This window comes from Arachis ipaensis, chromosome B6 (genome assembly GCF_059453495.1).
Source record: "Arachis ipaensis isolate K30076 ecotype BB chromosome B6, ASM5945349v1, whole genome shotgun sequence".
Lineage (NCBI taxonomy): Eukaryota > Viridiplantae > Streptophyta > Magnoliopsida > Fabales > Fabaceae > Arachis > Arachis ipaensis.
The window spans coordinates 31,873,033-31,900,330 of record NC_142441.1 but is presented as its reverse complement, the minus strand read 5'-3'; the positions used below and the strand labels follow the sequence as shown (position 1 = coordinate 31,900,330).

The window sequence follows — 27,298 nt, the reverse complement described above, 5'->3', positions numbered from 1 at the left end:
TCCAAAAATTACTGTTTTAACTTTTGATTTTGTTTATCCATTGATTAATTTCAAGTATGGTAAAAATAACTAAAACCATCATTTCTTGTTTTAAATGCCAAGTAAAAATTCTTAGTAAAAAATTCGAAAAATGAGATAATCCAATGATATACTCAATGAAATATTTCATCCAATATTTTTCAACAATAATCTATTATTTTAAAATCTAACATATAATTAGTAAAATTTTGTTTAATTTAAAACTAAAAGAGAAATGAGGAAGACATTAAATTTAGAAAATTGAAGAAGTAAAAAAAAGTTACGACTGACATTACTAATATAGGAATTAATCAAAGAAAAGGAAACAACATAATATATATATATAGGAATTCAACCGGTAATACCTTAGCAATAAATAATATATTGTAATTGAAGCTTCAAAACAGGTGACATTAATAATTGTTTAATTTGATCCTAAACTATTGGTAGGTATGACTGCTTTATCATTATTATTCTGAGTTGCCTCTATACATTTATAAAAAGCAATATTCTAAAAATCAGATCGGACCGGCCAGTTGAATCGGTTAATTAAGAACCATTAACTTATACAGTTTGGTTTGCAAAGCAAATTCGTTATTTGAAAAACCATCGTTGAATCGTTAAACTGGTCAAAAATCGATTGGTCAGACCAAACTGGTAGCCGTCTGGTTTAAAAAAAAAAAGAAAATCCTTGTCCTAAACGATGTCGTTTGAAGTTCTTTAAAAAAAAAAGACGGAAATCAATGAAAAAAAAATGAAGCCCTCTTTTCACTATTGCTATCTCAAATCTAACAAAAAATTGATAAATAAAAACAAAAAGAACTCATAGTGAAACATAAAACATAAACATAGTGAAAAGAGGAGGAGAAAAATGAAAAATGAGGAGGAAAAACGGATCTAGAAGGACATGGAGACGTGCGGAAAATCTGGAATGGCGCGACACAACGGCGATTTGAAACAGGGTGACGGCAAATGAGAAAAGAGCAATGAGATACATTTGTTTTGAAGAAAATTTAATATCCCCATTCTCTTTAATCTTTATCAAAATAAAGATATTCTCCCCCTTTCTCTGTGTTTATTTTGATTTGTGGCTGGCTTCATAGTTCATACGAACACTATTACACTAGGATAAATGACAATTAGGTTTAATGTGTGTTTGGATTATAGTTTGCAAACGGGAGTTTGCATAAAATTGATTTTGTAAAATTGATTTTGATGAAAAGTAAGTTTGGGTTAACGTGATTTATGTTTGGCAATCTTTATATCAAAATTGATTGTAGTAAATGCCGACAGTGGAGGAAATCAGAGAACCTGTGTGGGATTGTGAGTCTTCTAAGGCACCAGGTTGCGACGGGTACAACATGAGTTTTGTCAAGAGGTGTTGGGGCGAGATTGGATCAGAATTCACGACTACAGTAATGGGGTTCTTTCAGACGTCAAGATTGCCAACGGACTCCAACATCACTTGGGTGGCGCTGGCTCCTAAATTCATTGGGGCAAAGGAGGTTAAAGATCTGCGACCTATCAGCATGGTTGGGTGCGTTTACAAGGTTATCTCCAAGGTTTTGGTTAGGATGATGAGATCAGTGATGCCAACATTAGTAGGGAAAACTCAGAGTGCTTTTGTAAGGGGCAGAAAAATTCATGATGGGGCACTTATCGCATGTGAAACCGTAAACTGGCTTAAGCTGAGAAAACAGGAGGCAACAATAATCAAGTTAGATTTCCAAAAAGCATATGATAGGGTCAAGTGGAGCTTTGTGGACATTGTTTTGCAGAAGATGGGGTTTGGACATAGATGGAGATCGTGGGTTATGGAGTGTGTGACCACAACATCTATATCGGTTCTGATAAATGGAACGCCACCCAAGCCGTTCAAGATGGAAAGAGGTCTGAGACAAGGTGACCCGCTTTCTCTGTTCTTATTTGTACTGGTTATGGATGTTCTACATCGATTGGTGGGAGAGGCAGTCAGGAATGGGCGTATATCACCTTTGTTGGTGGGGAGAGATAGTGTAGCGCTGTCACATCTTCAGTTTGCTGATGACACAATTCTATTCTACCCACCAGAGGAGGACACTATCAGGAATTACAAGCGGCTGTTGAGATGCTTTGAGTTGATGTCAGGACTCAGCATTAATTTTGACAAGTTGAGCTTGATTCCGATAAATTGTGAAGAACATTGGATCCAGAATATGTGCCAATTGTTGGGGTGTAAGGGTGAGACATTCCCTTAGGTGCAAATCCAAGGCTGGTGAAGACCTGGAAGCCAATAATAGACAAAGTGGAGGAGAAGTTCAGTCTGTGAAAAGCTAAACTTCTGAATAAAGTTGGAAAGCTGGTGCTGATTAAATCAGTATTAAATAGTCTACCTGTGTATTATTTGAGTTTGTTCAAGATGCCGAAAGTTGTTGCTGAGAAATTGATTTCGCTGCAAAGAAGGTTCTTGTGGAGGAAGAATGATGGTAGTAATGAAATGACATTAGTAAGATGGAAAGTGGTGCAGACCCTAAAAAACTAGGTGGGTTGGGAGTTGGGGATGCTATGCTTCATAACACAGCTATGTTGTTTAAGTGGTGGTGGCGATTTGCTAAGGAGGATTGTCCGTTGTAGAAGAAGGTGGTTTGTTCCTGCTATAATCTGAATCCTAATGAACTGCTGTCAACTCAAGTGCTACCTACTAGAGGAGGGCCGTGGAAGGATATTTTCCAGCTACAAATAACAAATGACCATATAAAGGATAAGATGATTACATGCTTGTCTATGGAGATTAGGGATGGGCGGCTTACGCGATTTAGGGTGCCATGCTATCCACGCGACGCGGACGCGGCGCTCACGCTTTCGCGTGGGATGAGTGTTTTTGCAAGTGACGCGTTCGCGTTAGGGATGCGAACGAGTGGGCCGTTTTGTGCTAAACGCACACCAGCCGCACGATTCCAGCCCAGATTTCTGGACGTTGGATTTTTACGCCAATTTTCAGATCACGCGTTCGCGTGATTGACGCGGACGCGTGGGGGGTAGTTTTCGCAACTGATGCGAACGCGTGAGCAATGCGGTCGCATCACGCGCTTCTCTCTCTTTTTTTATGCAATTATGCAATTATGCAATTATGCAGTATGCAATGCTAATGAATAATATTCAGGTTCAATGAAAAATAATATAATATAAAAACAAATAACACAAAATAAAATTGAAAAAGAAACGACCATACCATAGTGGGTTGTCTCCCACCTAGCACTTTTAGTTAAAGTCCTTAAGTTGGACATTGGATGAGCTTCCTGTTATGGTGGCTTATGTTTAAATTCATCCAGAAATCTCCACTAATGTTTGGAATGCCAACAGCCTCCGGGGTCCCAAACTAGGCATGTAAAGCTTCTGAACAGCTTCAAACAGATTCTCAGGCTCCCGGAGTGACGAATATCAGAATATTTTCCAGGATCCCAAACTTTGCTTTTAAATCTGCCTTTGTCTTGATATATATTTTTCCATTCGGGCGGTTTAGGAATTAGATTCTCACCAAGATGACCAAACGTTTTCCTAGATCCATTCAATTGAACATGATACCAATCCATGCACTTCGAATTGAAGCGTGAAACCTTATTGAATCTTGCGCACCAGTTTTGAGTACGAGCCATTTCCCTCTTACTCTTAAAGCTGCAGAGAGCTCTAAGCTGGCCATCTGTTTCAAGCAAACCATATTCAAATGGAAAAGTAAAGATAAAGGTTAAGGATTGTACCCACTTGAAGCTTGTATTAGGTGGTAATGGCCTTGGGATAGGTGTTTCTAGTGGTTCTGTAAGTTCTACTCCCTTGTAATCTTCTATGAATTCCTCCACTTCTTTACAAGATTATTCAACTGCAGCTGCGTCCTGATCAAAGTCTTCTATGTCTTCCTCGTCACTCAAGTCATACGTTGGAGGTTGAGAGAAATCTACCTCCACATCATCTTCGTATTCACTTGGGGAAGATTCTTCAATCTCAGAGAATTCACTTGCGGATGCAAGTTCATTACTAGGAGAACTTGACTTGAGACTATCATCATCAAGGAAACTTGCGTCTTGGGTTATTCTGTCTAGTTCTTCATAAAATACCTGCTTTGGGGGTTGTGCACTATCCTCCTTAGCATCAATTGTAATGTCCTTGACGGAATTTTTCACAACTCTGGATTCCCATGGAGGTTTAGCATCTCCTAAATCTTCAATCAGTACTTCTTCTTCTTGGATAATTTGAGCTTCCTCCAATTGTTCCAGAATAAAGTTATACTTATTACTGCCCACTGGGGTTTCTAGTGTCTCCTTCATGCTACGTTTGTCATTAGATTCTCCACATAAAGCTATTGGAGTTCCTTGAGTGCCTAAACGTCTGGAAGATAATTGATGTATTGCTTGCTCCAGCTGATGAAGGGTTGTATGAAGTTGATCTACTGTTTCCTTGAGGTGACCCTGTGATTCTTGAGGTGATGGATATGGACATGGTACATAGGGAAGTTGTGGTGTTAGGGAGTAATTGGATTGGAATTGGGGTAAATAAGGATCATACGGTGGTGAATGATGAAAAGGAGCTTGTGAGTGTGGTGGTTTGAAGTTATGTTGAGAGGATGGTCTATAAGCACAGGGTGGAACTTGTTGGTAACTACCAAGAGGTCCACCATATCTATCAGGTTGGTATGCATTGTAGAATGGTCTTTGTCCATGATATCTTGGAAGGTGTTGTTGCCGAAAGGGTTGATCAGATCCTCTTGGCTCCATCCATCTTTGATTGCTTAGACCTTGATGCATATTTCTGTTATAGCTTCTATTCCTTTCAACAAATTCGGAATCAAACTCAAAGCGAGAGGGGTGAGAATTCATAGTAGCTAATAGAGATAAAAGGGAAAAACAGAAACAAATAAACACTTAAAAGAAAAATATTTACAATAACCAATAATAAGGCACACGTTTGCAATTCCCCAGCAACGGCGCCATTTTTGAAGAGATGAACTTTTGCGTGGTCTAGAATTCAGAATAAATTCCCGTTGCAAGTATAGCTTCTAAACCAACAAAAGTCCTTTCTTACAAACGTTTTGGTTGTCACAAGTAACAAACCCCTTTAAGATTGATAACCGAAGTATTTAAACCTCGGGTCGTCTTCTCAAGGAACTGCAGGGAGGTATGTTCTTATTATTGGTTATGAGTTTTGTAAATTGGGGGTTTTGAGAGTAAGGAACAAGTAATTTAAATGACAAGTAAAATAAATAAATAACTATAAAATAAACTCTTGGTAAGGTATGAAAATTCGGAAGTCCTATCCCAGTTATTCTTTTGAGAAATTGAAGTTAATCCCACTTAGTTAACCCTTGCGAAAGCAAGAGAAAGTTAAGTGAACTAATTAGTTAGATTTTCCAAGTCCTAGCCAACTCTTGAGGAAAGACTAGAGTTAGTGGAATTCAATTCAATTAGCAAACATAACAATCAATCACGATAAGTTTAATAACTCAAGAATTTCCAGTTAATCAATTAAAGCCAAGGATATGAAAAGCTAAATAAGAATTATAAATCTGAAATACCTCAATTGCATTAATAAGAGAAAATCAATCTAAACATGAAGAGTTCACAAGCCAATTTGGCAACATAAGTAATTAAATGAGAGCATTAAAGTATCTGAAAGCAAAAGAGAAATAAAAAGTAAAAGGAATATTGAATCTGATAAAGAGTTGAAATACTAAATTGAAATAATAAGAAATCCTAATCCTAAAACCTAAGAGAGAGGAGAGAACCTCTCCCTCTAAAAACTACATCTAAATCATGAAAAGTGAATAATTCGAGAGCTCTCTCTGAATGGATGCATTCCCCCACTTTATAACCTTTAATCTGTATTTTTTTGGACTTGGATCTGGGCCAAAAGGGCTTCAGAAATCGCTGATAGCATTTTCTGCTTTTTCTACACGTGGCGTCTGTCACGTGTCCGCGTGGGTCACGCGATCGCGTCATTTGGGAGTTTTCCTTGTCACGCGTTCGCTTCGGTTACGCGTACGCGTCATCTGTGTTCTGCTCAAGGCACGCGTCCGCGTCAGTCACGCGTTCGCGTCGTTGCCTTTTCGCGCTGGGCATGCGGCCGCGTCGTCCATGCATTCGCGTCGCTGCCAGTTTCTTCAAAAACTCCATTTTGTGCTTTTCTTCCATTTTTGTATGTTTTCTTTCCATCCTTTAAGTCATTCCTGCCTTAGGAGATCTGAAACTACTTAACACACAAATTACGGCATCGAATGGTAATAAAAGATAATTAAAATAATTATTTTTAAAGCATAGGAAACATGTTTTTCACACATATCACATAATAGGGAAGGGAAAGTAAAACCATGCAATTTACATGAATAAGTGGGTGAAGGGTTGAATAAATCACTTGAATTGAACACAAAATATATCATAAAATATGGGTTTATCAAGCCTCTAAAAGAGCGGTTTCCCAGGCTTTTCTCTGTTTCAAACCAATGTGGATCTGTTATAGGGGATTGTGGTTTTTGGGACGGGTTATTCTGGATTTAGAACTTCCAATGGAGGAGAGAGTTCTTTCAATGGGGTTGGGACTATTGGGACAATTACATGAGGGTTTGAGACCTGTGAAATTAGTAATTAACAGAGAGGATAGGGTAGTATGGAAATATGATAGGTAAGGAGTTTATTCAACTAACTCATGTGTTCAGGTTTTGCAGGAGGCGTTGCTCCCGGAGGAGGTGACAAGCTATAGCTTCACAAAGATCATCTGAAAAGGATTAATTCCACCTAGAGTAGAGTTATTTGCTTGGTTTGTCCTGATAGGTAGGGTGAATACAAAAGAATGGTTAAGCCGGTACGGGATCATTAACCAAGAAGATAACGTCTGTGTTCTATGTAATAAATACGAGGAACATGTGCACCACTTGTTTCTATATTGTGAATTTGCTTGGCAGGTGTGGAGTGCTTGGTTATCGATTATTTGCCAACAATGGGCTATTTCAGGTTCAACGAGAGAACATTTTCTGTGTTGGACAGAGGGGCCGAGGAGGAAGGAGGATAGAGAGCAACGATTGAGATGCTTCTGTGCGATTGTTTGGAACATTTGGCTGGAAAGGAATAGAAGGATATTTCAGAATACAAGCAAATGTGTTAAAAAAATCACTCACATGACTATGTTGAGCCACGATGAATGGAGAGGTGTAGACCCCTTTAGTTGTTGATGGCATTGCCGGAGATGACAATGGGTTTTTTCTTAATGTTGTTGCGTTTCTTTATTTTGGCTTTTGTTTTTGTTTGACTGCTTCACTGTATTGTGTTGAGCTTTTTATTTTAAAATAAATAAATAAATGTTGTTTAGATTATACTACTTAAAATCACTTTTAGATGAAAAATTACTAAAAGAGACATCAATTTAAATAATTTTTTATATATATGCAAAATCAGAAAACTAACAAAAATAATATAAAAAATATTTATCATATAAATAAGATAAATACAATAAAAAAAATATAAAAGAGAGTACTATAAATTTTATAATGTAAAAAAAATGAAAATATTCTATAATTTTTTAGTACTGTTAGTACTCTTTAATTTAGTATTATTTTGGACTATAAATTTTCATTATTTATGAATTTATTGATACTTATAATTAATTTTTTATTTATTTTGTCTTTTCTTATAGGATCATAATTTATATTATACAAAAATTAATACAAAACAAAAATAGAGTACATCAAAGAATAGAAACAAAATCATACAGATAAGAAATAATAAAAATTCTATAAAATCAGCAACATATATCATATGAACAAAAAAAATACAATAAAAAGTAAATAAAATTCGTATGAATAAAATCAAATAAAAAAATTTCATACACAACATAAAAACAATGCAGTAAAGGATAGAAAAAAAAGAATTTTCTGAACAAAAAAAAATATCATTAAAAAAGTCAACAACATTTGTCATATGAATAAAATAAATACAATAAAATAAATAAAAAATTATATGAACAAAGCCAAAAAAAAGATTTCATAAAAAATATACATATAAAAAATAGTATAGTAAATGATAAAAAAAACTCATAAAAACATAATATGAGAAATCAGAACACTACACAAATAATATAAAAATATTCATCATATAAATAAAAAATATAATAAAAAAATATAAATAAAAAATACACTAAAAAATATAAAAATTAAAATATGAAAATGAGTACTAAAAATAATAAAAAATTAAAATATTCAATTTGCTAGTGATTAAAACAAATCTGAACTATTTTAATGAAAAAAATTAGAATGAAGAACTACGAAGAAGTAGGAAGAACTACAAAGAATTATTGTGAAGGTAATAGTTACTGGTATCATTTTTATAGAAGAAAATGAAGGGTAGGGTTGGTAAAAAAGAAATAAATTTTTCACTTAATTTTCCAAGGATAATAAGAAGCAGGGTTAATACTCAAATTCGTCTCTGAAAGATCACGCGATCTTCATTTTCGTCCCCGAATGATTTTTTTAATCAAATTAGTCCCCGAAAGAATTAATTTAAACCACGTTCGTCCTTCCGTTAACTGAGTGACGTTGCCGTTAGAAATCTGCTGACGTGGACTGTGACTTGGCTGCCCACCCTAACACCTGGCATGGTGTGTGTATTGCTGACAAGATATGTTTATGGTGTTGCATCAATTTGGTCCCTAAGTGTCAAATTAAAAAACCCTAATTCCCAACCTTTGCAGAACACGATTGCGTTGCTTGAGTGTTGTCGCAGACCCAAGTGCTGTTCTTGCGGGAGGAAGTTGATCTCGGCGCCATGATGGGAAGCGGAAGTGGAGGGTCCGGTGGTGGGTTTCTGTCGCACTCGCACACTAGTTATACGTCGAGCTCCTCCATACGAAGAAGAAGACAAAACCATGAGGAAACCTGTTTCTGCGGTTTAAAAAATTTGATTAAGAAATCTGGGACATCAAAGAATCCATATCGGTTGTTTCATACGTGTGCAAGATATCGGGTGAGTTTAATTTTGTATGGATGATACCATCATGTTGTCTTTTGCTCTTGTTCTGGGGTTTACACTGTTGTTCAATGTTTTCAGAAAGGGAACCATTGCAATTTTTTTAAATGGGTGGAAGAAAATGAAAATGTAGCTGTTGTAGAAGGTTCCAGGGGGTGTCCCAGAAATCGAAGGAGAACTGGACATTGATTATGAAGATTAGAAGGTTAAGTTAGCATGGAGAATAGGTAGTTTAGAAGCAGAACTCAGACTACATAGAATGTTAATGTGCTTCATGTTCACTATTGTGATGCTAGTCATCTTAGTAGGAGCTTTACTTTGCATGTCATATGTGAACAAGTAGGACTGGTTTTGTTGTTTCCACTACCCTGGCTAAAGTATTGTAATCTGAAACGAGTTTATAAATAGCAATTTGGATTTTGAATACACCTGTGATGAAAAGATAATATGTAAAGAAGCAAATGGAAAACCAGAGACATAACAAGATAATAAAGTTCCTTAAATATCTTAATATAAAGTGTCAACACAAAAGGTAGTAGAGTTTCTAAAAGTGATTCAACAGAAATACTTCATACCAAGGCATAACATGCAACCAAAACAGAGGCCTTACAAAATATTCAGACTAAATAGTATTTAACACAAACATATCTTTCCTAGTCTATAGCCTAAAACCAAAAAAAAAAAAGGTTGCAAATGTTCCGATTAATGTGCTTCAGATGGCCTCGTCTTTCTTCCTTGGCCGTTTGAACCCTGGAGTCGGGACGAAGGTCATAAAACTTGCAAGCTTCTTGGTTGTCGCAGCACTAGATCCTTTGATTGTTTCAGCAGAAATTGGAGTTGTTCCTGTTTGTGGAGCAAGTTGGGGAGAGGCAGCTCTTTTCCCTTTTTCCTTACAAACTTGAAGCTTTGGTGGTCTTTCCTTCAGCTTAGCCTGCATGACATGTGAAGTAAACACATGAATAGAGAAGCTAGACAAATGTAATAACATGAAATTGAAATTAAAGTAGTTAATCAAACCGCTGTTGATTAAGTGGCTGCATTCGATCGCTGTGGTTGTGGGGAAACAGACAATGGGACAGGATTATCTAGAGTAGCACTAGTAGCATCAGTTGGGAGCTCATTTGGTGCATCTGTGTTAGGTTTAGTTAATGCCAGTTGCAGCTACATTAAACGTGCTTATTCTTCAGCATCAGCCTGTTTCTTCTTTTGGCATGTTCTCTTGTTGTGTCCAACCTCAGCACAGAACATGCATCGGATGTGGTTATATTTTCTCTTCATTCTTGTCTTGGACCCAGATCCTCCCTCATCTTTGTCTTTTCTTCTGTTCTTTGTGGGTCTACCTGGTTTGGGCTTAATTGGAGGGGGAACTGGTGCAGGACGACCTATTTTTTCCCATAAGTCTTGGCCCTTGACTGGGTTAACGTGGAAAGCATACGTTTTTTGGTATGATTCCATGGTTAACCACTCATGGTAGTATTCCTCAGCCCTCTTATCATTCTTATCTTGTATACATGATATGGCATGCATACAAGGCATACCTGTGCATGCAGTTAATATTTCAGACATAGTTTTGCATTGTTCATACAATACACTTCAGTTTCTGCATATAGAGTGAGAATATATACCTGTCAATTACCAGAATCTGCATGTGCAAGTTCGCTTTCCTAAGTCAACAACCATTGTCGTTGGCCAGCCATGAACCTCGTATAACTCCTCATTCTGATCACCACTCCATTGTGGGCTCCAATGCTGGGAAAGCTTTGTCATTGCCTGCTCTGTTGCACTGGAGGCAGAATACCATGGTAGTTGGCCAATTTCTCCCTATTGTCGATCATGGACTTCATTATGATCCTCCTAACCTCCTCTGCCAGTGTAAGGATAGGCTTACCCCTATCATGCTTGGTCCTTGTATTAAACGATTCACATGCATTGTTACAGATAGTGTCCATTTTAGGCCCTTCACGAAAATGAGATTTAGTCCATGATTCTTTCGGCCACTTATCCAGATAAGCCCATGCTCGTTCATTTAACACCTTCACTCTCTTCATGTTTCTTTCAAATTCACTAATAGTCCTGGATCTAGCACATTCCCACACCAGCTCCTTCAGTTGTATACTCCCCTACTGTTTGGAAAATTTTCTCCAGAGATGCCAGACACAAAATCTATGGTGAACTCTTGGCATCACTTCCTGTATTTCTGGGATTAATCCCTACAAAAACATTTTACATCGACAAGATTTTGCATTGAATCAGTCCTCAATTGATATTTCATTAAATCAAACTAGTCCAAATACAGATTTCATTAAATCAATTTGGTCCTTAAAAATCATTTCGTGAAGCAAAAAGGCCCTTACCTTTTGCATATCCGAAATGAAGGCCCATCCATTTTCCTTGTAGTCACCAATGTCATTTTGCAGCATCTCAAGAAACCAATGCCAGTTATCTCTGTTCTCGACATCCACAAATGCATAAGCAATGACGAACACGTGATTGTTGGCATCCTGGCCACAAGCAGTTAGCAGCTGCCCTCCATGCAAGCTCTTTAGAAAGGCTCCATCCAGCCCAATCAACGGTCTACACCCGGCCTTGAATCCTTTCTTACACGCCTCCAGACATACATAGAACCTATGAAATTGTGGAGGACTCTCAGGCATGGGAATGACACCAACTTGAACTATTGAACCTGGGTTGGTGGTCCACAGTTGGTTAGCTGATAAACCCATATTTTATGATATATTTTGTGCTCAAATTGAGTGTTTCTATCAATTCTTCACCCACTTATTCATGTAAATTGCATAGTTTTACTTTTCCTTCCTTATTTTATAATATATGTAAAACATGTTTCCTATGCTTTAAAAATATTAATTTTAGTTATCCTTTATTACCATTCGATGCCGTGATTTGTGTGTTAAGTATTTTCAGGTCTCATAGGGCAGGAATGACTTAGAGGACAGAAAGGAAACATACAAAAATAGAAGGAGAGCACAAAAACAGAGTTTTGAAGAAAAGGCAGCGACGCGAACGCATGGACGAAGCGAACGCGTGCCTAGCGCGAAATGGCAGCGACGCGTACGCGTGGACGACGTGAACGCGTGCCTTGAGCAGAACGCAATTGACGCGAACGCGTGACTGACGCGTATGCGTGACAAGGAAAACTCCCAGATGACGCGAACGCGTGATCGACGCGAATGCGTGACAGACGCCTTGTACAAGAATCTGCAGAAAACGCCCCCAGCGATTTCTGGACCCTTTTTCGGCCCAAATCCAAGTCAGAAACACGGAAATAAGCCAGAGAATGGAGGAATCAAATAACAACTTAGTAACAACTCCAGAATACACAATTTTAGGTTTTATATGTAGTTTTTAGAGAGAGAGGCTCTCTCCTCTCTCTTAGGATTTAGGATTAGGATTAGGATTTAGGATTTCTATTATGTTTAAGCTATGATCTCTTCAATCACAGGTTCACTACCCCTTTAATTTATTTTCTGCTTTTATTTATTCCATTACTTTAATTGTCATTTATCTTTCATTGTTGATTTACAAACTTTCTATGTTAGATTTGAATATTCTATTTAATATTATTTGAGGTATTTCAGATTAATGATTGTTTTATTCTATTTATGATTGCTTTCAATTTGATTTAGATTTATCTTCCCTTTTGGCTTTGGTTAAGTGATTGGTAACACTTGAGTTATCAAACTCAGCTATTGATTGAATTTGGAGTTGCTGATTGATTTGGATCGCTCTAAAGCTGGTCTCTCCACAGGAGTTGACTAGGACTTGAGGATCAAATTAATTAGTCCGCTTGACTTTCCTTTATTTAGTAAGGGTTAACTAAGTGGGAGCAACAACAATTCTCATCACACCTGATAAGGATAACTAGGATGGGATTTCCAGTTCTTATACCTTGCCAAGAGATCTTTCTTTATAATTATTAATTTATTTTTCTTGCCATTTGAATTACTTGTTCCTTATTTTAAAAACCCAAAAATTTTACCTTTCCATAACTAATAATAAATCATACTTCCCTGCAATTCCTTGAGAAGACGACCCGAGGTTTAAATACTCTGGTTATCAATTTTATTGGATTTGCTTTAGTAACAAACAAAACTTTTGTACGAAAGAATTCTCTGTTGGTTTAGAAACTATACTTACAACGCGATTATTTCTATTTAATTCTTTACCGGCAAAAAATCAGTTCGTCAAAATGGCGCCGTTGTCGGGGAGTTGCAACTGTGTGCCTTATTATTGGTTATTATAAATATTTTATTTTGCTTGTTTATTTGTTTTTATTTTTGTTTTTAATTTTTATTGGTTACTATGAGTTCTCACCCCCCGTCGCTTTGATTTTGGTTCAAATATTGTTGAAAGGAATGAAAGCTATAACAGGAACATGCATCAAGGTCAAAGCAATCAGAGATGGACGGAGCCACGAGGATCTGATCAACCCTTTAGGCAACAACACCTTCCAAACTACCATAGACGACGACCATTCAATAATGCATGTCAAGACAATAGTTATGGTGGACCTCTTCGTGACAACCATCACCCACCAAAATACTATAGTCAAGACCCATTCCGAGGTGCATACCAAGATGATAGATATGGTGGACCTCCTTGTAATTACCGACAAGCCACATTATATGCCTATGAACCACCCCCTCAACACAACTTTGAACCACCACACTCACAAGCTAACTACCACCATTCACCCCCCTATGACCCTAACCCGTATCCACCCCAATTCCAATCCAATTACTCCCAAGAACCACCACGTCCCTATGCACCATGTCCATATCCATCACCCCAAGAATCAAGGGAGCAACTCAAGGAAACATTTGAAAAATTTCATGCCACACTTCACCAATTGAATCAAGCGATAAATCGACTGCCTTCCCGACGTTCGGACACTCAAGGAATCCCCATGGCTTCATGTGGGCAATCTAATGAAGAACGCAGCATGAAGGAGATACTAGAACCCCCACTGGGCAGTGAAGAGCATGATTTTGTACTAGAACAAGTGGAAGAAGCTGAAATTATCGAAGAAGAAGAATTGGTTGAGGACTTAGGAGATGCTGAACCTCCATGGGAATCCAGAATTGAGGAGAATTCCGTCAAGAAATTTGCAATTGATGCTAAGAAGGATAGTGCACAACCCTCAAAACAGGAATCTTATGAAGAGCTGGACGGAACAACTCCAGAGGCAAGTTTCCTTGACAATGATAATCACGAGTCAAGTCCTCCTAGTAATGAACTTGCATCCGCAAGTGAATTCTTTGAGATGGAAGAATCTTCCCCAAGTGAATACGAAAATGATGCGGAGGTAGACTTTTTGCAACCTCCAACTTATGATTTGAGTGATGAGGAAGATATCGAAGACTTTGATCAAGACGTAGTTGAAATTAAAGAAGTTCGCAAGAAAGTGGAGGAATTCATAGAAGGATACCAGGGAGTAGAGCTTGCAAAACCACTGGAAACACATATCCCAAGGCCATTACCACCCAATACAAAATTCAAGTGGGTAAAATCCTTAGCCTTTATCTTTACTTTTCCACTTGAATATGGTTTGCTTGAAACAGATGGCCAGCTTAGAGCTCTTTGCGGCTTTAAGAGTAAAAGGGAAATGGTTCGTACTCAGAGCTGGTATGCAAGATTCAATAAGGTTTCACACTTCAATTTGAAGTGCAAGGATTGGTATCAAGTTCGATTGAATGGGTCTCGGAAAATGTTTGGTCATCTTGGTGAGAATACAACTTCCACACCGCCCAGCTGAAAAAATGTAAATCGAGACAAAGGTGGATATAAAAGTAAGGTTTGGGATCCTGGAATCTATTCTGACATTCAACACCCCGGGAGCCTGAAAACCTGTTTGAATTTACTCAAAGGTTTCACATGCCTAGTTTGGGACCCTGGAGGCTGTTGGCATTCCAAACAGTGGTGGAGATTTTTGGATGAATTCAAGCACAAGCCACCATAACAAAGGACTCTCCAAATGTCCAACTTAAGGACTTTAACTAAAAGTGCTAGGTGGGAGATAACCCACCGTGGTATGATCGTTTCTTTCTCAATTTTTAATTTTATTTCGTTTTGTTTGTTTTTAAATTTTATTTTATTCTATTTTCATTGAACCTGGAATTATTCATAGCATCCACATTAGCATTGCATATTGCATACTGCATAATTGTATAAAAAAAATCACCCCACGCAAGCGCGCAAGCCACGCATGGGCGTCGATTAAAAATCAGCGTAAAGATCCAACGCCCAGAAAGTTGGGCTGGAATCGTGCGGCTGGTGTGCATTTAGCACAAATTGGCCCATGCGTTCGCGTCCCTGACGTGAACGCGTCACTTGCACCACACACACCCCATGCAAAAGCGTGAGTGACGCATACGCGTCGCAAAGATTTTAGGAAATCTATTGGAAACAGAGAGTTGCGCCAAAACGACGTTGAAATTGTGCGTTTAGCACAATTCTGAGCGACGCGTACGCGTGCCCCACGCGTACGCGTGCCCCACGCGTACGCGTCACTTTCATTATCCCACAATCACTCGATCGCGTCAATGACGCGTTTGCGTCAGCGCCCTTTTCGCCCCAAACACGCGATCGCGTGCTCCACGTGTTCGCGTGGATTCAAAATCAATAACCTCAACCCACGCGAAACCCTACCCATTCCGCGTCACCCTTTCCCCCCCAATCCTCCTCTGATCTCTCTGCCTTCTCCCCCCAACCACCACACCACCACCATCGCCGCCCAGGACTGCCTCCACCCAGCCCCGCAGCACCATACCTAGACTGCCGAACCACCCTCGCTGGAGCCATCCCCCTTCTCCCCTTCTTCCCTCTTTCCTCTCCTCCTCCCTCCATGACCCCGACCCCACAGCCGCCATCGAACCGCCACCGTCCCTACCCAGGACCACCCACCAGCCACCATGCCCCCTAACCCCGCCTCCTCACCTCCTCTTCCCCTTCCCTCCCCCATAACCCCCTTCAACCCACCACACAGCCCCCTGCCCCACCACCGAGCCGCCGCCGCTCCGCTACCCATTGCCGCTGCATCGCCAACACCACCACCACACTCCCACCATCTCTCTGTTCCATACATTTTTTCCTTTACACACCAGGTTCCGCCAAACTGCGATTCCTCTTCTCGATTAGTTAGTTAGTTTTTCAATTCTTGTTCAAATTAGGATAGTTAGAGATGTATGATCGTAGTGGATTTTAGGTGGTTAGGTAGCTAGGATATGGTTAATGGATTTAGGCTTGATAGTTGCACCGTTCTTGCTACCTGTTTTTATCTGATTCGCAATTCTGAATTTGCTGTGATAATGTGCTGTTCATATGTTGTTCATTAATGTTGATGCTGTTGTTACACTGTTCTCTCATGTTATTGATATTTGTTAATCTTTTCAGCACTATTTACTGTCATATGAACTTATTTTCTTGCTTTTTATTACCCGAGAACATCCAATTTTAGTCGGAATGCTGCCCAAAATTTTTTCAATTTGTTTCACTCAACTCCCATTCATGAACGGGTTTTAGCAAATTCAAGTTTTGTGTTGTTTGGTTTCAAGCTAGCCTAGTCATGAATGAATGGGCTTGCATTCTCACTCTTTCTGGTTCCCGAATTGCTAAATTGAATTATTGATGATTTCCTTCTCCTTTTTCAAATTTCATAAGTTATCATCAATAAACTGCAAATTTTTGCTTGAATATGAGTTGATTGTTCTTCAGGTTTGTGAATTTATTGTTAACTAGGAAACCCATTCTCATGCCACTTACATTAACTTTCTTTTTACTTACTAACCGATTTAACTTTCTAACTTTTCTTTTTACCTAACTACTTTAACTTTCTAACTCAAAGGCATGATTACTATTTTTCCTAATTAACATGATTTCCACATATCATTTATTTTGGATTGTAATTTTTACTCTCAGAGTTTTTACTTGCATACAGTCCAAAATTTACTTATATTTAACTCATTTCTTGCTTCTATTGCTCTTTTGCCTTTATGCTTATATAAATCAATCCTATTTGCTTACCTGCTTTCCTGCTTTAGTTCTTAAACTCTATCCTGCAACTTCTACTTTTCAGGATGTCTGATCCCAAAAGTAAGGGAAAAGGCAAAGCAACTACAGGAAAAAGAAAAAGAGGAGAAGCCTCTACATCTATTTTGGATATCCTCCACGACGATTCCTGGCGAGAAAAGAATTTCACCTCGCAGGAAAAGGCTGATCAGTTGGTGCCTGCCACTGACCCAGAAAAATTTACAAACAGATACTGTGAGCTGAAGTACCCAGTTTTTGCCACTTCCAGGAACCTATACCTGGAAAGGACACTCAAAATTCCAGAAGAACTTAAACAATACACCTCATAACAAATTAAACAGAGAGGCTGGTTCTTCTTGGAAAGGAACTTGACTGAAGTTAACTCATCCTGGGTCAGAGAATTCTACTGTAACTACTTCAAAACCTCCCTGGATGCAGTTCAGCTTAGAGGCAAGCAGATTCTGGTTACTGAGGAAGCAATCGAAGAAATTCTCCATCTCTTACCTAAATCAGATCAGCTAGATGGCTACCAAAATGCTGAGGAGGATATACGATTTATGAGATTTGACTGGGACGCAGTCAAGAAGACTATAGCTCTTGATCCTACACTCCCCTGGGTCATGGGTAAGTCTGCAGTGGCCCCCAAAGGAATTAAAATTATTTATCTGAATGATGAGGCTTGGCTCTGGCAGCAGATCCTGAGTAACTACGTGATGCCGAGCACTCATGAGACCGAGGTGTCCGCTGCTATGATTACCCTCATCTGGTGTGTGATGGAGGAAAAGGACTTATATCTGACCCGTTTCATCTGGTATTACATGGCTAGAGTCCACGTCAGAGGCACCCTCCCATTCCCATACCTGATTACTCAGCTAGGCCGCCGAGCTGAGGTGCCCTGGGAGCCGACAGATGCGAAGCCAACTGCTGCGGACTGCAAGAAGATTATTCCTCACAGCAAAAAGTTTCAGGCTTTGGGGTACAGACCTCCTTTTCTCATTGACTCTGCTGAGGCAACCACATCTTCTGATGTTCCTTCTGCATCCACTACCGCACCCGCCATCACTACTGCACCCTCACCTGCTTCAGAGCCCATCTTCCACCTCGTGCATCGTCTATTCAACCGGTTGGACCAGATGGAGCACCACAACCAACGGTGATATGAGAGATCTGAGCGTCGCAACAAGTGACGCTATGAGCACTTAAAGTTGATGATTCGATCTGGCCACCACGACATCCCCTCCGAGCTTGACACCCCTTCTGAGCCATCTGAGGAGGAGGCAGATGATCATGAGGAGGAGGCACATGCAGAGGCTGCGTAGGCAGGAGCTGAGCAGGTTGCACCACAGCATGAAGAGCCCCACCAGATACAGCCGGCTGATCCAGAGATCCCCCTTCAGGCAAAGCCTCCACTACAGCAGGCAGACCTTCCGACACTCCTCCAGACCGCAGATCCTCCGATCACCACAGAGACACCTACTGCACATCCTTCTGAAGATGACACTCCTTCACACCCAGCTTGAGTGAGCATCGAGGACGATGCTTTTATTTAAGTGTGGGGAGGTCGCCATCTCTGGCGTACTTTATTTTGTTGAACCACTTTTCAGACTCTCTTTTTATCCTATTTTGCTTATTTTTCTGTATTTTTATTTTTATTTTACCTTATCTTATTTATCTTTCCGGTATTTGCACATTTTTATTTTGCTGTATTTTTACTATATTTCTGCATTTTACACTTGGGTTTATATATTTATCTTGGATTTTTAGTTTAGTCTAGTTGAACTTTTAGCTTATTAAGTTGTGATATAGAATATATGGATTAATTAGTTTAGTTTACCCTTTTAGCATACGATAATTTGGATTAATTAAAAATAAAAAGAGTAAACTAGAAACTTTAGTTTAACAGAATCACAACAATCCACACACTGTATATATATATATATATATATATATATATATATATATATATATATATATATATATATATATATATATATATATATATATATATATATATATATATATATATAGCAATAAATGTTGGTTAATTTAAACAACATTTCTTCAAGGAAGAACACTAAGATTTTAAGAGCCACCCTAAGATTCACATTGAGAATAATGAGAACTCTTAATTTCTACTTGCATGACATACATAACTGATATATGAATTTTGAGCCAACGAACACACAACCTGTGAGTTTTTTAGCTTAATTATATGGTTATATTCAACCATAAATTTCATTCCTGTGTGTTTCGCACTTCTTTTCTATGCTTGTAATCTTTACTTTGTTTTAATCTATATGTCCAATATAGAATGTAGATATACCTACACATATGATTGAGGCCATCATTTGAGTTTTTCCTTACATATCCCAAATAAGCCTACCTCCTACATAACCTTTGTTAGCCCTCTTGAGCTTTTAATCCCCTCTTGTTCTATAACCATATTACTAGCCTTAAGCAGAAAAACAAATTAAAAATCTCAAGTTGAATCCTTGGTTAGCTTAAGATAGAGATTGTGTATCCACTAAGTGTGGGGAGACGTGAGAACATGTGTTGATAGGAAAGGATTAAATCAATAAAATAATAAGGATTTTTGGGAGCATGCTCATGTGAAACAAATTTAAACTAAAATGCCATGTACATTGATATATGTTATGTTTATGTTTCAAAAAATTAAAAAAAATCTTTCCTTTTTAATTAAATAAATAAGGGGACAAAATTACCCCAATAATAAGTTTACTGAAGAAATCAATGCACATAAGGTAAATTTCAGAATGAAATTGGTACATGAGTATGTAAGAAAGTGAAAAATTAGGAACCCCAAGAGAGTTAAAAATTATATAGAATATGTATATGTTAGGTGAGATCTTAGACTAATTAAGGATTCAACTTATAACTCACTTAGCCTTATATATATACCCTTACCTCTACCTTGGCCCCATTACAACCTTAAAAAAGACCGCATGATGTTTGTATGTACACATTGTATATTTATAGATTGGTTAGATGAAAAACAAAGTTTTAGAAAACAGGAATGGAAAAGAATAGAGTGATTAAACCCTAAACACTGAGTGACTAGAGAGTAAACACAAAATCCAGTGAGGGTTCAATAGCTCATCACCATATATCTCTGCTTAATTGTTAATTGTCTTGCAAGTTTGTGAAATATTTTTACCCAACTCAATTGTGAAAGTGCTTTAACATGATTTAGGTTTGGCTATGCATATATGATTCCTTGAAAATATGAATCAAATTAACCACATGTAAGCTCTATATATATAGGTGGATAATAATTAAAAATTGCATGATTCATTTAGGTAAGATTGCATTTAAAATAGATTGCATTGCATAAGATTCCACCATTCTAACTTTACCTTTTCTCTTGGATTTAGCATGAGGACATGCTATTGTTTAAGTGTGGGGAGGTTGATAAACCCATATTTTATGATGTATTTTGTGCTCAAATTGAGTGTTTCTATCAATTCTTCACCCACTTATTCATGTAAATTGCATGGTTTTACTTTTCCTTCCTTATTTTATAATATATGTAAAACATGTTTCCTATACTTTAAAAATATTAATTTTAATTATCCTTTATTACCATTCGATGACGTGATTTGTGTGTTAAGTATTTTTAGGTCTCATAGGGCAGGAATGGCTTAGAGGACAGAAAGGAAACATACAAAAATGGAAGGAAAGCACAAAAACGGAATTTTGAAGAAAAGGCAGCGACGCGAACGCATGGACGACGCGAACGCGTGCCTAGCGCGAAATGGCAGCGACGCGTACGCGTGGACGACGTGAACGCGCGCCTTGAGCAGAACGCAATTGACGCGAACGCGTGACTGACGCGTACGCGTGACAAGGAAAACTCCCAGATGACGTGAACGCGTGACCGACGCGAACGCGTGACAGACGCCACGTACAAGAATCTGCAAAAAATGCCCCCAACGATTTCTAGACCCTTTTTCGGCCCAAATCCAAGTCAGAAACACGGAATATAAGCCAGAGAATGGAGGAATCAAACAACAACTTAGTAACAACTCAAGAATACACAATTTTAGGTTTTAGATGTAGCTTTTAGAGAGAGAGGCTCTCTCCTCTCTCTTAGGATTTAGGATTAGGATTAGGATTTAGGATTTCTGTTATGTTTGAGCTATGATCTCTTCAATCACATGTTCACTACCCCTTTAATTTATTTTTCGCTTTTATTTATTCCATTACTTTAATTGTCATTTATCTTTTCATTGTTGATTTACAAACTTTCTATGTTAGATTTGAATATTCTATTTAATATTATTTGAGGTATTTCAGATTAATGATTATTTTATTCTGTTTATGATTGCTTTCAATTTGATTTAGATTTATATTCCCTTTTGGCTTTGGTTAAGTGATTGGTAATACTTGAGTTATCAAACTCAGCTATTGATTGAAATTGGAGTTGCTGATTGATTTGGATCGCTCTAAAGTTGGTCTCTCCACAGGAGTTGGCTAGGACTTGAGGATCAAATTAATTAGTCCACTTGACTTTCCTTTATTTAGTAAGGGTTAACTAAGTGGGAGCAACAACAATTCTCATCACACCTAATAAGGATAACTAGGATGGGATTTCTAGTTCTTATACCTTGCCAAGAGATATTTCTTTATAATTATTAATTTATTTTTCTTGCCATTTGAATTACTTGTTCCTTATTTTAAAAACCCAAAAATTTTACCTTTCCATAACCAATAATAAATCATACTTTCCCGCAATTCCTTGAGAAGACGACCCGAGGTTTAAATACTTCGGTTATCAATTTTATTGGGTTTGCTTTAGTGACAAACAAAACTTTTGTATGAAAGGATTCTTTGTTGGTTTAGAAACTATACTTACAATGCGATTATTTCTATTTAATTCTTTACCGGCAGAAAATCAGTTCGTCATTAGCATAATCCCAGATAAGTGCATACTGTTCAACTTCATCTCCTTCCACTACTTTCCGTGCTGCCTTTAAGGCCCTAGTAATGCAGGTCCTATTAAGCTTAACGTTGCACTTCCTGACAAACCAGTCATAAACCTCTCTATGCTTCATAGTTGGGTGTTTTCTAAGCTTGGGAACCAGCTTACCCAATGTCCACTCTTCTGTTGCAGCCCTGTTCTTTCTTTTTCTAGGACATGTGTGTTCATCAACTAGAGTCTTAATCTGCTATACCCCATTCTGCTTATTACATGCACAATAAACAACCCAGGGACATCCCTCTGTTTTGCATACAGCCCTCACTCTCACATTATCATTTTTAGTGAAACTGACATTCCTACCCCATTGTATGGTATAATCTCTAGTTGCATTCATAAAGTGTTGTTTGGACTTAAAGATCATGCTAACCTCAAGCTTCAGATTTCCAAATTTTTCCTTTTCATTGTATGGTGGATAAACAGTGGCCTCCTCTTCATCAGAGTCCAGGACCTTATCCATATCTTCCGAGTGCCAGGAGTCACAGTCGGATTCACTCTCAATTTCAGTCTCTTCTCCCGAGTCTGTCAATCCAATCACAACAAATTTCAGTTATCAAATCAATATGTGTGATAAACAAAAACATGAGTAACATTGGTCAAATTACCAACCATGACTTACCTGAATCAGATGGGTCATCCTCTTCAAAATCTTCGTAGCTAGAGTCATCTGTGTCAATAACCTTCTCTTTCCTTCTAGAAGAAGCTGGTCTGTGCTTCTCCCTAAAATCAGTCTTTCTTGTACCTCTACTTTCAAATTCTTCACCCCCACTGTCAGTGTCACTGACATCTCTCAAGCCATTGGTGGGTTTATATAGACTGTCCTCAACACTCTCATATGAGTCATGAGAGTCACTATTATCCTGAATAGGGGGTGGCTTAACAGCTCGACCAAATCTAGTGCAATGCTGAGATTCTTTGTTCTTATTTTTAGCATTTGACTTATTGGGAGGTTGGTGCCTACTTCCTGGTTTAATAGCAGTGCTGAGATTTACAGGTTGGGAGAAGCTTTTTGGTTGGAACTTGGGCTGGGGTTTGGGCTTTTGAGTGGGCTGAGAACTACACTTACTGGTGGGCTCCGAGTTGGGCTTTTCAATGGACTTTTCTGTGGGCTGAGAATTGGGCTTTTTCTTGGGCTTTTCTGCTTGCTAGGAAGACCTTGTTTTGGGCTTAACATAGTCCATGTTCTTGTGGTGAGGATTGGGTCCAGCAGATTTTGGAGTGGCTTTGGCTTTATTTTTGGGAGTGGGATGCAGAGGGTTTGTTGTCAGTGGCTGTGAGTGGCTCATTGTGGGTTGGGATGCAAATTTCCTTGCTTGCATTGCAGGCTGTGTGCTGGGCAGCTTCAACAAAGGTGCATTGGTTGGCAGAATTACATCATCTTCTTCACTCATGCATTCCACCACGCGTGGCTCTGAAACTCCATGTTCAAAGAATATGTTCATCACATTGTTATTCCTTCTACAAGTCTTACACAATTTGAGCAGATCCTTATTAGTCTCCAACTTCCTCAGCCCACTCTCAAGCGACAGCCAAGGAACCTTCCACCAACATATGCCCCCCAGCATATCCCAGTTTCTTATAGTATCCTTCAACAAAAAACACGTCCAACGTATCCCCATCAACCCCCATCAACACTTTCGTATTATCTGGTTCGTAGATTCTACTTCCTTTCTCATCATTTTTAAAGCTTCCACCATGATGAAATATGAAAGTTATCGGAGGACCCTCCATCTTAGAATTGCAAGGCCTCCAAACTCTATACAAAAATTAAAACAGAACATGAAAAACACTAAATCATCAGCAACACAGCAACAAAACTAGTATTACTCCGATAACACAAAAAAATAGTTATCATTTTTTCTAAACCAAAAAAACAGAGTCTTTCCTCATTTATGCATTCAGCCGATCATAAACCAAATACTGGGATGAAACCCTAGACGCTATGCACTAACACATTCTTAACGATGACTCAGTCAAATAATGCAGAAACTAGGGGTTTACACAGTTTTACCAATTTTTTTGCCAACATACAAAAAACTTTATCTCTTACTTCGAATGCAGAAATAATGATGTGTGCTCGCCTTCAGGTTACCCACCAAGCTCCAGAGCAGACGCACGAACAATGCTCGACGACTACTCCAATGGTTGCGGACAATGGGGGCAGTCTTCTTCGTCTTCGTGATGCTTGGTAGGGGCCAGAGAAACAGAGCGTCACGGTGAGAATGAAGAAGAACAAGTGAGGTTAGAGATCAAAGACAAAGTGTAAAACGTTACACTCTATCCTCAAAATGCAGGCGTTTCATTGCAACACTCTGGAGTTGCCAAACGACGTCGTTTGGATAGGGTGGGCAGCCAAGTCACAGTCCACGTCAGCAGATTTCTAACGGCGACGTCACTCAGTTAACGGAAGGACGAACGTGGTTTAAATTAATTCTTTCGAGGACTAATTTGATTAAAAAAATCATTTGGGGATGAAAATGAAGATCGCGTGATCTTTCAGGGACGAATTTGAGTATTAACCCATAATAAGCAACCATGAACGTGAAACGCAGAAGCTACAAATTTTAGCTTCTCCTGAACGTGCGTTCAGAGGCAGAATCAATTTTATGTTCAGAAAGATAAAAATGGTCAAATATAAAAGTAAAACTTTCAAGAAGTTCAAACATACTTCTCTCCTCTCCAACACATTTGCCAAACACACCCTTAAACTTTAGAGACATAGGCTTTGGGCCCAATAAATTTTCAATTCCTCCTTATGAGTATTTAATATTCAGTTTAAGAATTTTGAAATAAATACTTTTCTACCTTTATGTTAGTTACAGGTTTTCCATAATTTTAGTATAATTAATATTTAAAAGGCAGTATTATTATTATTATTATTATTATTATTATTATTATTATTATTATTATTATTATTATTATTATTATTATTATTATTATTATTATTATTATTATTATTATTATTATTATTATTATTATTTAATTAATATAAAATAATTTTTTATAATATCTATTTAGTTTAGCTTCTTTTTTATTTTTATGATAGATTTCATCTATATTTAAAATATTAATATAAATAAAATATGACAAATATGATCCAAAAATTAAATTATTTAATTTTTGTTATTTTTTAATTATTAAGAGGATGAAAACGAAGGTGAAAATGATTTCAACGCAACAAATCTGCAGTAAATTTTTGCGAATTTTGATTATTGATGACACTTTTATGTTGACATTTTATATTTGGATTTAAGTTTGTACTTTATTTAAAGATCTTAAGACTTTGGTTGATGATATTTCATGTAGTGCTTTAAATTTAGAAAATATTTTAAAGTTTATATTAAATTATAATTATGTTTTAGAGTGTTTATTTATAATTTATTTATTATTTTAATATAAAATGATTTTTTTCGATTGGACTATGGTTGAACCGGTTAAATCACTAAACCAATAAATCAATAATTAGAACGGTTCAATGACCAATCCGATTTTTTAAACCTTGATAAAAAGCATTTTTAAATTTTTGTTTGGTTGATTTTGCTGCACAATAATATAAGATTGTCAATTTCTCATTGTAAATAATTTTATTAGAAACACGAACAGAGACATATTACCAAACAAAACAGAAAAAAGGCATTAGTCAGATTCACCTAATTTTTTTTTAAAAAATAAATCCTTAAAAAATAAAGAATTGTTTCTACAAAATATGAAATATCAAGAAAAAAGAGATCGAAAATACAATGTAAAGATGAAAATTTACATTAGACAATATTAAATCAGAGGAAGTTGAAAAGGATTCGTAATAGAAGCCGCATTTAAAGACGAAGTAACAACATGCTAATTGTATATGTTTTATTAGAAATAATACATCACATCATTCATTGCTTATTATATTACTAAAAAAATTATCAATAAACAGCTGTAAAAAAAAAAGAAGATGAGAAGTATTACGATGGGTAACCGAAGATTATTGGGCTGGACTCGCTGAGTTGGCCCAATCGTCTATGAGGGAAGCCTTCGGGCGGATTCGTGCCTTCAGGGCCTCCGTCCGACTTGTGAATACGAGTGAATGGGGGTGGTACCTGCAAAGACACTCCGATGCCTAAGTCAGCAAGGGCGTGAGCAGGTCTAGAGAGTATTGGGACTTAGAGATACCTGAGGAGTGTCAGTGTATTTATAGTGGTGAGCCAATAACCACCGTTGAAGTAGTTCCACCTTTTAAGGTGGATAACCGTCCCTTTATCTTAGGGAAGTTGGGATATGGCTCCTGGAAGTGGGTTGAGAGATCTTAGGGGCAGTTACTCATTTGAGTGAGTGTTTATCTGCCAGCTAATCTTCGTCCCCGACTTCTTTAGAGCAAGTCGTAGTGAGAACCGACTTCTTTAGGGGAAGGTCGGTGTGGGGTGAGGTTCAATCCTTTGGACTGGGTCTTTTCGTTTGGACCTGGACCTTAGTGTTGGGCCAGGGTATGAACAGTGCCCCTACTCGAGCCCAATTTCTTTTTAAGACTTGGGTTCGAGTATTCTACTCGGGGTCGTAGCCGACTTGTGAGGGATCCGACGTGATTATTCGGAACCGACGTGACTTTTGTGACTTTTGATTTTCATAGTCGCGTCTAATCAAACGTCGCGTCCGTTAGAGGTTCGTGTAGGGATTAATTACCTTGGTAACGGTGCGCTTATTAATGACCGCTTTCCATTTTTACCATTATGCCCCTAACGTGTCTATAAATACTTTCCCTCTCTTTCGTTGTTTCGTTTCTGCGATTTTTCAAAATTTCCTTCTCATCTGTTCGTGGGGAATTCTTCATTTGAAGGCTTTCATCTTCCTCTTCCTTTTTCTCCTCTTATCTTTTATGCAGTGCTTCTGTTTGCATGCTTTTACTTTTTTGGAGAGAGGAGTTATTTTGTAGGTTTCTGTTTTAATTCTATGCCCCCTTATGGACCCTGTTCTTGATCTTTTTCTTTTCCCTTTGTAGGTTTTCGTCAACCTTTAGAAAACAATGTCTTCTGTAGAAATTCTTGCCCAGTGGGTTGACGTCACGGTCCTAGGGGAGGAACCTATGGTCGACACGGATTTTATCACCAACCTCCGCACTCATCATAGACTTTGTACCTCTGATGAGGATGAGCCGAAGTATGAATTGGTAGTCCCGGGTCCGGAAGACCGGGTTTGTTTCGGGAGGGCTTCTGAAGTAGCCCCTCATTTCTTTTATATGTATGAGAGTATGATCACCCGCCTGGGCATTTTTCTC

At 38.0% G+C, this 27,298-nt stretch overlaps 1 protein-coding gene across 1 annotated transcript; it reads right to left on the bottom strand.

Moving 5' to 3' along the window:
- Window positions 1-10,765: 10,765 nt before the first annotated feature.
- LOC148555057 (uncharacterized) lies at window positions 10,766-11,725 on the bottom strand. The gene is made up of 2 exons (XM_088490586.1): window positions 11,357-11,725; window positions 10,766-11,122 (listed from the first exon to the last, which is right to left on the bottom strand). Exons 1-2 carry the CDS (start codon window positions 11,723-11,725, stop codon window positions 10,766-10,768), a joined length of 726 nt encoding a protein of 241 aa, XP_088346712.1.
- Window positions 11,726-27,298: the final 15,573 nt, after the last annotated feature.

Excerpts from the sequence above, each read along its gene's own strand:
- LOC148555057 (XM_088490586.1), bottom strand. The coding sequence starts at position 11,725 with ATGGGTTTATCAGCTAACCAACTGTGGACCACCAACCCAGGTTCAATA. Across the intron at positions 11,123-11,356 it reads TCATTTCGGATATGCAAAAG|GGGAGTATACAACTGAAGGA; the intron begins GTAAGGGCCTTT and ends TCCAAACAGTAG.